This window comes from Uloborus diversus, chromosome 6 (genome assembly GCF_026930045.1).
Source record: "Uloborus diversus isolate 005 chromosome 6, Udiv.v.3.1, whole genome shotgun sequence".
In the NCBI taxonomy this organism is placed as follows: domain Eukaryota; kingdom Metazoa; phylum Arthropoda; class Arachnida; order Araneae; family Uloboridae; genus Uloborus; species Uloborus diversus.
Genome location: NC_072736.1, coordinates 114,434,914 through 114,448,402, shown reverse-complemented (window position 1 = coordinate 114,448,402; position 13,489 = coordinate 114,434,914). Strand labels below are relative to the sequence as shown.

At 34.6% G+C, this 13,489-nt stretch overlaps 1 protein-coding gene across 4 annotated transcripts in view; it reads left to right on the top strand.

The window, feature by feature from the left end:
* LOC129223745 (uncharacterized protein DDB_G0287625-like) overlaps positions 1-13,489 on the top strand; it is a 56,921-nt gene that overhangs the window by 1,271 nt on the left and 42,161 nt on the right. For 3 of the 4 annotated variants that reach the window (XM_054858103.1, XM_054858105.1, XM_054858106.1), the window contains exon 2: positions 3,281-3,560. In XM_054858103.1, coding sequence (XP_054714078.1) covers positions 3,348-3,560 — 213 coding nt within the window. In that variant the 5' untranslated portion in view covers positions 3,281-3,347. The remainder of the gene's footprint in view (positions 1-3,280; positions 3,561-13,489) is intronic. The other variant, XM_054858104.1, reaches the window with a different exon arrangement.

The following is a 13,489-nucleotide window of genomic DNA, read 5'->3' as shown; positions in this document are numbered from 1 at the left end:
TTTCATAATTTTTAAAATCCACGAATTATGTATATTATTCATTTATGTTACATTAGTAAATTAAAAAAAGCTTAAAAATTGTACTTACTTTTTATCTTCATCTGACAGCCGTAGGGTACATCTTGGTAAACCATCCAATAAATGTCCATTGGTAATCCATCCAATAAATCAACAAGCTCAGATTTTTCAATCATACTTGGTAACTTGGTACTTGTTACTCTTCTGAAAATGCGTAGAACTTTCATAAAGAACATAAGCCCGTTCATGGTAGAACAGGGTTCGTACGCTCCTTCAAAACTCCTCCAATACTCCTTCATTCAGGAAAATTTTTTGAAGGGCCCTTCAAACTCCTTCATTTTGGTTTTAACTCCTTCAAAACTCCTTCTTTTTTAGTTCAAGACTACATAATTTTCCTCCATGACAATAACTTAAAATACTTTGATTGACAACTTAACATCGTCACAAGGCAAAGGTATATGGACGATTTTCATGTAGTAATTGCGTATATTGTTTTCAAAAGATGTGATTTACAAATTGATCATAGAAGTCTTAAAAGTTGAAGGTGAGAATATTATTAGATGACTAAGACATTTCATAAGTGTTGTAAAACGTGCTTATATGGTGTTTGGCTATTTTTTCAAGTTTTATGATTATTGCTTTTCCCTCCCAAACTCTCAGCAGCAAAAGTTAGTTTGTCTAAATATTATTTTAATATTTAAATATGAATAGGTAGATGTACTATATTAAGTGATAGTGTTAAAAAAACAATTGTTTAGTAAATCGCAGTTATTGTACAAAGGGTCATCCACAAGTGATGTCATGCCTTGAGGGGAGACGAGTTCATGAAATTGTGACAAGGGGAAGAGAGAAGTTGGCAAAAAATGAAATCACACGGTTATTATAATATGACGTATGACAAGAGGAGTAATAAGGTGAAGTTTGACATTTAGTAACAAAAGGGAAAGGATCAAACATGTTGAGAAAAAAGTGCGACATCATTAAAGGATATCACATTAGTATTCCTTCAAAACCGCATTTTACTCCTTCAAAACTCCTCCAAAACTCCTTCATTTTATTTCTGAAATTGAGTACGAACCCTGTAGAACTGAGTTCCATCTTCGTTAATCAGGGTTGGCCGGATTGGACCCAATTGGGTTGGACCCAATGGGTTTTTATGAAAAAAACCCATTATTTAGCCCACTTTTGGGTTTTTTAAAATTTTCTGAGAACTTTTTTTTAAAAAACAATTAATTTAAATACTTTTACAATTTAAACTTCTTTTTTATTTCTTCTTCACAATAGGCAATAGACATAAAAAATGAATTTTGAACTTTAATAGTATTTCTTAACTCTTAAGGGCATTAAAAAATGCTTCAAAGATTTTAAATAAATATATTTAACTTTTTTCCTTCAACTGGTCAATAAGGTACTCAAATTATCTTGACTAAGTCCTGTCACGTCAGATTTTCTCAATATTTGGAGATTGTACAAAGGATACTACTTTAGCTAAAAGGTTCTTATGTGAATTATTTTCTGCAAACCAACACGTCACAAAACTCGAATAAACAAGGTATATTTTTTTAGAAATTAACAGGTTTTACAAATGGTCGGACAGAAAACGGAATAGCATGTACAGTATTTTCATTATCTTATGAAAAAGTTTAATATTTCTTACTCCGTACACAGAAATAGAAAAACAGGCAACATAAAATTCAAAGAAATATCTTGTTTAAGCTGAAATTCAGTAAAAAGGGATTTTAACTACTTGAGGTTCTACAGTAGTTTTGCATAACAAAATGAAATACAATAAAGTAAAATACAAAAAAAAATGTTGAAATTAAAAACGAACAAATAAACAATAGGTTTTATCACTCAAGAAGTAACTTTGCCTTAACTGTTAGTAATCATGGAAACTAAAAAAATCTGAAACTTCACCATTCTTGAATTTTGTCGTCTTTTATACCTTTCTTCAGAAAACGCTGAATTTTCCAGCTTTTTTTATCAAGACAATTTTTGTGCTTTGTCCATATACTTATGCTGCAATATGCTACGAGTACGCCACCTTTCCCCTAAAAAAAGACAAAAAAACCCACATTTCTTTTGAAAAACCCAGCTTTAGTTGGTTTTTTTTGGGTTTTATTTAAAAAAACCCTGGGTCCATGGGCTTTTTTTAAAAAACCCGGGTTTTTGCCAACCCTGTCGTTAATGCGTACAACTTTCACAAAAAACACTATGTCAGCGCATTAACAGTAATGTCTGGAAAGAAGAGTTCAGATTCACGGTTGGGGAAGATAACGCTTTAAAATTGGATTACCGTGTTAAGATCAGAATTAAAAATATCAAAGATAAAGCTACTATTTTCATTCAGTTATGATATGAGTTGCGCTCTTCTTGATACGACAGCTCGGGTGGAAATGATTGAGCTGGCGGCGTTTTTTTAATTTAATCTCATTAGGTTTTTTTTTTTCATTTTTCATTTCTTTTTTAATACAAACATTTCTGTTCAGTATATTTCGCAAACCTTTTATTCAGCGTAATATCAAAAGTTTACGTTTAATTAGAATTATGAACCGTGTTGATACCTCCATTGGTTAATTTTTAATTGTTGCATTAAGATGCTTTTTAACCTACACGCATTCACTTTTCAGGCCCCATGAGAGGCCATATCAGCCTTGACAGAAACTAGGAGCGTGGTCCTTAGAAGGGCCCCGCTCTTGAAAACTTTTTAGGGGAATGGGATCCGGAGACCAGTCTGTCAATGGGACCACTTTGACCTTCAGCGGCCCTGTTGTTAATTTTCCCTTGTACTATAATTAAAAATAAAATAACTGATTGAAGAATGCAGTTAATTTCTTGAAATTTTAAGGCCTCATCCATCATACAGAACTATAAAAAAAATTTTGAGTCAGTATTTCAATTTCTCCGTAATTATGCCCCGTATTTCTGTTTCAACCGATATATTGGACGGATAGAGACCGTGGTAATAGTTATATATCGGTATATTACCCAGCCTTAATCGGCGATATAGTTTATGTAAATTAATATTATTCACATTCGTTGTCCACTCCACAACAATCTCCCCTTGTTCATTTCAATCATGTGATTGACGTCGCCAAATAGCGCGTTTCTTTTTTTGCATCTAGTATATCTTTCTCGCAACAGGTTAATAATTTTGCTACTCCTGGTTCATTTGTTACTTTTTTATTTTTGGATCCTCTTTTAAAAGTTCCGTCCATACTCCATACTATTTAAAACTACTATGTAATTTGTTTTATTTTAGGAGCTCTCATGTATGACACATTTTATGCTGATGTTAGTTGATGGAAATTCATTTCTCTGTTAGTTAAATGTCATCGCTCACCAAAGATACTGAAAATGAAGAGCTTAATATTCATGACATTTTAGCTGATTTTTTCATAAAGAAGATTGAGATGCCAAGCAGCCGCAGTCGGCATGACTCAGGAGAAGACAGAAGAAGAAAGAAGTCTAAACACAAGAGTAAGAAAAAGAAGTCCAAGAAGTCGAAGAATTACTCCAGTGATGATTCAGATAGCAAACATGTGAGTTTTATATCCACAATATGTTTAAAAATTACTGTATATACTGTCAAACCAGGGGTCTGGCCAGAGGATATTTGGGTCCGTTAACAGACCCTTCACAAAAATCCGATCAACCAAAACGGACCTTTCACAAAATCCCGATCAAACAAAACGGACCTTTCACAAAATACTGATAAACAAGATCGGATCTTTCACGAAATACAAATGTGACGACAAGCAACAGGCTCTGGGCCCAGCTAGGCTGGTCCTAGTCAATTAATTAGTCCCCAATGAAGATCAATGGCCCTCTTAAAGCTATCCACTCCCTTGCTCATTACCGCCTCTTCCGGTAAGCTATTCCAAGTGCCCACGACCCTGCTAAAGTAGTAGTTTTTCCTGATTTCCAAGTTAGCCTGAGATTTAAATAGCTTAAAACAATGACCCCTTGTTCTGCTTTTCCCGCAAAAATTTAATCCATTTACATCTTTCATTTTGATAAATTTAAATAACTGAATCATGTCCCCTCTGACTCTCCTTTGCTCCAGGCTGTACATGTTAAGCCTATTAAGTCTGGTATCATAATCTAAATCTGAGAGTCCCCTTACTAATTTAGTTACCCTTCTTTGAACCCTTTCCAATACAAAAATATCTTTCTTCAGATAAGGCGACCAAAACTGAACAGCATACTCCAAATGAGGTCTTACTAAACTCCTATATAAAGGCAGAAGAACTTTCTTAGATTTGTTTGAAATAGATCTATTGATGAACCCAAGCATTTTGTTGGCTTTGTTACTAGCAATACTGCACTGTTGACTAAACTTGAAGTCCTGATTTATAAAGACACCCAGATCCATAACATTTTCTGCCTGATTTATGACTGAACCCTGTAAACGATATCTCATACGCTTATTTCCATGACCTAAGTGTAGCACTTGACATTTCCCTACATTAACTGCCATACCCCATTTATCTGCCCACTTAGTAATATGATCTAAATCCTCTTGCAGCTGTTTTACTTGTTCTTCATTTTCGACAATCCCCATAACTTTTACATCGTCAGCAAAACAATTCATGCTTCCAGAAATATTTTCATTGATGTCATGTTTATTGAAAGAGCAAATCTGAAGTCAAATTAGAGGGATCAACTTATACAAAATCTGCTAGTTCTGCAAAAAAAAAAAAAAAAATCTGCACTCTTGCAATGCTCCTGCAAGCGATAAATAATTGCTACTGCCAAATAAATATTATGCCTGTTAGTTTCTTGGAAAGAAATTAAGCTGACTGAAAATAAGTTTGTTTTTATATAATTTTGTTTGTTTTATCATGTTATTATTTTAAATACTGTTCAGAAATATTTCCAGTACAATTTAACATAATGCAGAATGGTAGATAAATATTGATACTTGAGAGAGCGATGTGCCCCCCCCTTCCCCCGCCAATAACTAGAAAAACACTCCACAATGATATTCTCGATGTAGAAGAGGAAAACACTCAACTTTAAGTTTAAATGATGCAGTTTGTACAATCTCTAAATTCTAAAATTTTGGTTTAACAATTTTTTTATTTATTTATTTATTTTTTTTTTTGCAAAATTATTTGATTTTTCACAAAATTAATTCATTTTTCACAAAATTATTTCATTTTTCACAAAAAACGGACCCTGTGAAAAATTCTGGACAGACCCCTGCAAACCTCCATATATCGAACTTCCACATATCAAAATTTTCCATATATCGAAACACAGCAAATTTCTATGTTCATTACAGAAAAATTGTTTCTATATATCGAAAAATCTCTATATATCAAATTTTTTTTCGTAACATTCGTAGATTTTTTTTTTCCACTTGAGACTGTTTGTCTCATGAATGACTGTTTGTCTCGGCCTATAATCCGCAGGTCCTAAAATCGACCTGAAGAAAAAAAAGTTTCGTATAATCTGCGGCAGCGTATAATCCGCGGATAATACGATGTAAAAAGATAAAGTTTGAATTTAACATACCATTTGAGCAACTAAACTAAAAACTAGAGCTCGACCGATGGCATTTTTTGGCCGATGGGCCGATGCCGATTGTTGGCCGATTGTTCAAAGTTGGCCGATGGCCGATTGCCGATGGTTTTCCTCCAAATGGCCGATTGCCGATGGCCGATGGCCGATGCTGTTGGCCGATGGCAAAAAAAAAAAAATCTAACGGAAATAAAGCGATAAGATTGCCAGGGATTTAAAGGATCATTTATTCATTTCACTTTACTTCCTTTCTACGAATAAGGACTTCTAATCAAAAAAATATCAAATTTCGACGTAATTTCTATTTTACGATCACCAAATTTAAACTTCACAAGTTTTTTTGGCGCATCTGTACAAGCATATGTACCAAAGAACATATAGATGACCAAAATATTAATTTTGAACACCTCCTCAGTTAATTATCGCAAGTTCTCTTGTGATGTCTTTATACGCGTAAACTTGCGTCACGCAGAAACGTTATGAATAGTAAGTTGAAAACTCATACGTACGTAGTATGATCTAAAACTTCGAGGACAAACAGTATAAAACCTTACCCTGAGTAGTTCACATTACCGAAGCACATCTATCTACAAAATAGTCACCTTCAACGACTATGCACTTCTGTCAACGTTCGTATAGCTTTTAGAAGCACTCCTGGCAGCCATTTTTCGGAACTTCCTGTAAAGCCTCTTGCGCTGCTGCTTTAATTTCATCGTTGGGAAGAAAGCGACTTTCATATTGAGGATGCACGGTTTGATTGATCAATGCTCTGATACGACAAACAAATAACATAATGTTTCGTCGGACTTAGCTCTGTGTGACTCTTACCTGTTCCCAGAAAAAAAAACATTTGCATGGACGCCGCTTTCTTCCGTCAGGAGAAGATAAAGCTGCATCATAGTAGGTTGCGAAAAAGGCTTCCAGGAGTGTTTCCTAAAGTTATATAAACACTGGCAGAAGTACATAGTCCCTCAAGGTGACCCTTTGAAGGTGGATGTGCTTCGGTAATGTGAACTATTCTGGGTAAAGTTTCATGCAGTTTGTCCCCGAAATTTTGGATCGCGTACTACGTACAATCTATATAGGATGTAGTTATGCTTCTCTTTTTTGACTGTTGTATGACGATAGAGAAAGAACAACAGCCAAAAAAAGGAAAAGAAAAGAAAAGGAAGAAAAACAAAGACACTGTTTAGTAACCAACTGATTTTTTTTTAATTGAACATATAACTAAGATTTTAGCAATATTGTAATAATGTATGGATTATGTACACTATACATAGTTAAAAAACATTAAATTATGTTGTTTAATCATTCAAAAAAATTTAAGAGTAAAAATATGAAACCGTCAACAAGATACGCAATTAAAGTGGAAAGATTGCACGTAGATATTTTTAGTCATGAAATTAAACAAAAAAGGTGACAGATAAATTAAAATATTAAATCGTAATAGGAATATTTTTATACTTATTTAAAAATTATGAATTAAAACATTTGCATTTTTCATAAAAGCTATAACAGTAACATGAATTTTTCAGAAAAAAAATAGCCATGAAAAGAGTGAGGTTCTTAAAACGCATCTACAATAAACAAACTCGATATTTACTCCAAGTTAATAATAACTGAATATATATACTACTTCATCTGATGTTTGCACACATAATATTGAACAATTTGATTGTTCAAAATCTTTTATGAAGTACTACAAACAAGTTGAAATTAAATTTTTCAATTTAACAAGAATTTGCTGAAATTTAAATAATTGCTTAATAGAAAATCCTTGAAACTTTTCTATAACATATTATTAAATATATGATGAAAACGAAAATAACTCGTTCATTGATTTTATAAAAATACATGAAAATAGTTACTTACAATAGAAAAAATCGATCGCTATAAATGATGCAAAAAAGATGGCTAATTATGAAATAAAGATGAAACAATAATGAGAAATACGTAAAATGACATTTCTTAAGCAAAATAAATAATCACTAAATATTTAAGAAATGCTTGAAACGACGAGGAAGGGGCGGGGGTCACCTGCTGATTTTGGAGGAACTCACAACATTAAACTTCGTTCCCTCATTCCCTTCGGCCTCATTTGTTTAGTACAGAACCGCTACCACCAACGCCTCGGAAGAGTTTCTGAGTCGACTTCAGCACTTCCGAAGAAAAAAATTCAAAAGACTCTTTGATTTCCGAATTATGTAAACATTCAAAACGTCTTTAATCAATTTCTTACATTAATGCTCTAAATTCTTCCTAAACAATAGATTACGTTTGAAAAAAAAATCTCTAATTTTATGAATGGTGTTAGTTTTAAACAACTCGGAAATGCAACTAGAGTTTAATATAAGAAATACAGGCAGGGGGAGGTGGGGCACGCAAGAGTATTCTAAAAATTACCATCAATTCAACGGGAATCTAACAAAATGACACAAAAACCGGCTTCGCCATCTCATATTTGTTTCCATGGTCTCCAATTCGGCAATATACACTCTAACAAAAAAAAAAAAAAACTCGAAGCATCAAGAAATCAATTATCCGATTGATTTGAAATTTTGTATGCATGATTGTTTTGACCAGATGTGCAAATGATTAAAATTTGGTGCCAAATGAATGGATAGTTTGATCTCCAGCGCATCGAAACTGCGCATCCAGATGTATATAAAGAGCAATTCTTCAATAGTTGTTAAAACTTTCGGTTTGATTGCGATTCAGATTACCTTTCAACAACTTAAAAATGCCTCGTCGCATGGTTCGTGCTCATTACGAGCAACTGTCGACTGTCAGAGTTTAAACTAGGTCACATCATTGGATTGAAAGAGGCCGGTTGGTCAAATCGGAGAATCGCTCGTCATTTGAGTCGAAGCGATGCGGCGATTCGAAGATGCTGGAAAGGATGGGTGGAAAATGGCAGAATTCAGCGTCAGGATGTTAGCGGTCGACCTAGGGTCACAACAGATCATGATGACAGAGTGATTGTCCGATCAGCTGTCACAGCGTTTTCTTCAGCTCTATGAACCATCAGACGTTCAACCCAAACACCAGTGTCCATCATGACCATTTACAGACGGTTGGGACAACGAAATCTACGCTCGCACCGACCGTTACGCCACCTGTCACTGACGCCTACACACTGCCGAGCCAGATTACAGCAGTGTTGCCAAATGGTTAAATCCAGATTTCCCCCAATTCCCTTCCAACTTTTCCCCAAAAAGCGATGTTTTTTATCAAAATTCCCCAAGTTAAAAAATTATTTTTCCACTAATATTTTCACAAAATGAATCGACTTCCTCTGATATTTTTGTCTCTTGAAAAAATTTTTTTTCCCCAAATAGCCAAATTTTCTTATAAAATTCCTGAACTTTTTTCTTCCCATTTTCGCTTTTTTTTTTGTCTTTACCTTTTTTTATCTTTACTAATAATAAAGCTGAAAGTCTCTCTCTCCGGATCTCTCTCTCTCTCTGTCAGAATCTCAGTGACGCTCATAGCACTTAGACAGTTCGACTGATTTTCATGAAATTTGGCAAAGAATCAGTTTGTAGCATGGGGTGTACACATTTAAGCGATTTTTCGAAAATTCAATATTATTCTTTTTCTATTCTAATTTTAAGTAAATTTTCCTGAGAAAAATTATCATAAGATGGACGACTAAATTACCAAGTTATCATAATGTGGAACCGTAACGTGGGCAAGCCAATTGGCGAAAAATTCATCATGCATTATTTGTAAATATACAGGGAAACCAAAATACCTTTTAATGTTCTACTACGGGCAAAGCCCTGCGGGTGCCACTAGTCATAAATACAAGCGGCTGGCCGAGAGATATGAAATAATCAAATATTTTTTCTCTACTCTGCTTCTGTATGTGCATTTAATCTATGATTTTTATATATATTTATCCAAGAACATTCTTCATCACACTTATTTTTGCCTGTTTCATGTATCAACTAGTAACTCACATAAAACTATTAATGCAAATTCCGTAGCATAATATTCCACATAATAAGAAATGCGAATTCCATAACGTTGAGCAAAGCTAAACCAACCTGTCTGATACAAAACGCAAATTAAATTACAATTTTTTTCCCCAAGTTTTCCCCAAGAAAAAAAATTTTCCCCGAAATTTCCCTTTCAAAACCCATTTCCCCAGAGAGTACCAAATTTCCCCAAAATGGGGAAATTTCCCCCAATCTGGCAACACTGGATTACAGTGGTGCATGGCTCGATTAGGTTGGAATGGTGCCGACTGGGGATTTGGTGTCTTTAGCGACGAACCCCGCTTCCAACTATGTCATGACGATCATTGAAGACGTGTTTGGAGACACCCAGGGCAGAGGAGGGATCCTGGTTTCACTTTTGCACTCCACACTGGCCCTCAACAAGGCATTATGGTCTGGGGTGATATTTCCTTTGATAACTGGACCCTTTTGGTCGTAATTAGAGGTACACTTACTGCACAGTTTTACGTCAACGACATTCTAAGACCTGTTTTGCTGCCGTTCCTTTTGCAGTACCCTCTGCTGGTTTTCAGCAGGACAATGCCCGATAACCTTACGGCACATGTTGCTATGAACTGTCTGCAAGCTTGTCAAACTCTTCCGTGGCCTGCCAGATTCTCAGATCTCTCTCCCATCGAGCATGTCTGGGATATGATGGGATGGAATATTGTTAACCTGGTCTGGCAATTGGAGCGAATTTAGCCGGAAATACCGTAGGACAACCTCCGGGAGCTTCATCGGTGTTTCCCACGTCGTGCTTCAGCTTGTACCTAGGCTAGAGGCGGGTCAATACCTTATTGAACTTGTTACTGTAACTCTGACATAAATTATTCAATTGTGCTAACAATTTAATCATTTACTATTCTGTGCATTGTCTTCCTATCCACCAATTTTCGTCTCAATCGGATCACTCCTTCTTGGTACGTCGATTTTTTTGTTATAGAATGTATCACCAAATGATCGTCAATCTGAGACGCTATATTAGTTTTGTATTTAAATAAGTAATTCATAGCCACAAAAAAAAAAAAAAACAAAATAGTATATAGGTTTTTAGAACATCCGATCGAAAACAAAAAGGGAAGTGCACAACTGGAACGTACGCACACCCCACATGCGAAATTTTAACCTTTTACAGCTTACTATTTTTGAGCTATGACTTATGAAAGATACATATGTACATCCAGCCTCAATAAACAACACAATAATTAACTTGTTTGGTACCTGAATGCAATATTAAAAACTCTTTCAGGGGTGACTAAAATAGAAATTCATACTGAAGTTTAAGTAAACAATTTTATATGAAAACAATAACTCCGTTTACTTTGCATTAAAAAGTAAAACAGCAAAAGGTCTTTTTTTTCGAAAACATCGGCCAATTCCATCGGCTTTTCGATGTTTTTAAGGCCGATGGGCCGATGTTTCCTGCAAGTTAGCATCGGCCGCCGATGCCGATGGCTAAATTGTTGAACCATCGGCGCCGATGCATCGGCCAGGCCGATGCATCGGTCGAGTCCTACTTAAAACGAGAAAAAGTAATTACTTTGAAGGAATAATCAAAATTAATCTGAAATATAAGCTAAAATATAATGACTTCTTCTTGAAATCTTGATTATAGTACGCTAATTACTTGAAAAACAAAGAGTCAAGACAAAGGAGTAAACGGTTTAATCTTGTGTAAATGGCTACCTATTTCACTGTAATCTTGCTTATGTTACATGACCTGAATTGCCAAGTGGAACATTCAAGCAACGTAAAATAACCAACATACAGGCAGGCAGTGAAGAAGAACATGCATACTTCGTAAAATAAACATTCAGTCGGCGTACGTTCTCGATCGATCGGTGAATCCTACTGTAAAAATATTTAGGTTCAATGCGTTGGTGTTAAGGGGATAAAAAAAATCACAGATAATCCGTGGCTGCTTATAATCCGCGAATCATAAACTTTGTCTTTTTTAGCAGATAATCCGCGGATTATACACAGGAAAATACGGTAGTTACTTTATTTAAATTTATATAATGAAGAATAGTTTTGTTGATGTAGCATACACTGATAATTTTTTTTAAATCTCTAGTAAGTGCTTCGCTGTGTGAAAATTTTGCTGGTGCCCATCTCTAAAAGTTGGCAAGTACGACGTTGAATGGTACTTTTTTGTCAATTAGTTTTCAAACACGTGCCTCACGTAAACAAGAGAAAGTAAAGTTCATCTAGCAAGGTCATGAAATTTTTATAAAGGCATAAAAATTTCATGGAAATTTTTCATCCCTATAGAGTATGAAGCCTCTTATGATACATAAAGATGACTTAAATATAAATTTAAATCACTGGAAACATATGCAGAGTATTAAATCATCAAGATATTTAGTAATAAATATTACTTTTACCCAACTTAATAGCAAATTGGTGTTGTTTCTCTCTCTTAGTATGAGCAAAGCAATGGTTTCTTGGAAATCTTTCGTAATTTCTGGCAGCACTGTAACCCTAAAATGTCTATAATATCCAGTGATGCCTTTTCCCTGTCGCTTCTCCATAGCCCCTCATAGCCACTTATTCTATTATAAGTTACTTTTCAAGTATTCTTTTCTTGCCCGTTCTTCAATTTCTTCACTTGCACATGGAATTGATGAAATACTTTTTTTTTTGTGACCTGTAATATTTTACCTTTGTCTAGCATCTTTTTTTTTCCTAAGGGGGGTGACTTTTCATGAAAATGAAATCATACCTAGTCAAGGTTTATGTTTGCGCGCTATTGCCATTTTTTTACGCAAATTCGAGGGGAAAGGGGTGCAACTTCTGCGAAAAATCAAATCCTAGGGACCAAGAAAACCCAAAAGATAAGAACCCGAAAAAAAATTTGGAGAAAATGCTAAAGATCTATGTAGTAAATGCTATTAAGCTTCAAAGACCAGGAAAATCAACAGAAGAGGATTAAAATGACCCTACCTCTTTATCAGCTGTTCAAACACACCCCTATAGTTGACCAGTGTATAGAATTTTAGTGATAAGACTGGAGTTTACAGTGACTTCCTGGGCAGAGCTCAGGGAGCAAGTTCATAAATAGCCCATTGTACTGTATTCTAAGAAGAAACTCTCAACTTTTGTCTGGAGGAAATTCCTGAAAACAGCGATGAAGTCTAAAAGTAAGAGTGGTTTCAATGCAATCTTCAGAATTAATACAAGACAACTATACAGAAAAAGTATAGCTATTTTGCATTCATGTAACCAGAATTACTTTTGAAAATCATGATTTTGCATCCCCAATAAAAGGAGGGGAGAAAAAAAAATGGCGAACATTTTCCCGATTGCACTAAACACAAAGTTCTGAACTTCACATTTTTCTTGTTAAATTGTTTATGAATACTTGAATTTTATACAAATGCACTTTAACCTTTTTCTTTTTCTAGTAATTCATATCTTTCAGATGGACTATTTTTATTTGGACATGCAAAAGTTGAGTATTAGGCGATTTTAAAAATAGCACAAAAGCCAAAACAGATATTTTGAACAAGTCAAAATAAAGTCAAATGTACTGATTTAAGATTGCAAATGAGGAATTTTCACACTCATATGAGAAAATGTTTTGTTTTTGCGATCGCAATTTTTGTGTTAGTTTCATTTGCTTGTGATTATTTTTATTATTATGTAATAGCCAATTATAAATGGGGGGGGGGGGGGTGTTCGCTTTTTTCACTAAGAAAAATTTCCAGGAAAACAAAGGTTAAGGGAGTGCTTTTTGCTTGATCAATCAGAGGCACTTGTTTTTTATTTTATGGTAAAATCCATTTTTAAAGTGAATTTTGAGTTAATCTCATTGCAACTCACCAAATAGTTTCTCACATAACTGTCTTGCAAGTGTATTATTTGAAAATAATTTTACAATGATAATCACAAAAAATTACGGCAAAATTACCCATTCATTTTATTTCATGCCTTTTTTTCCCCCA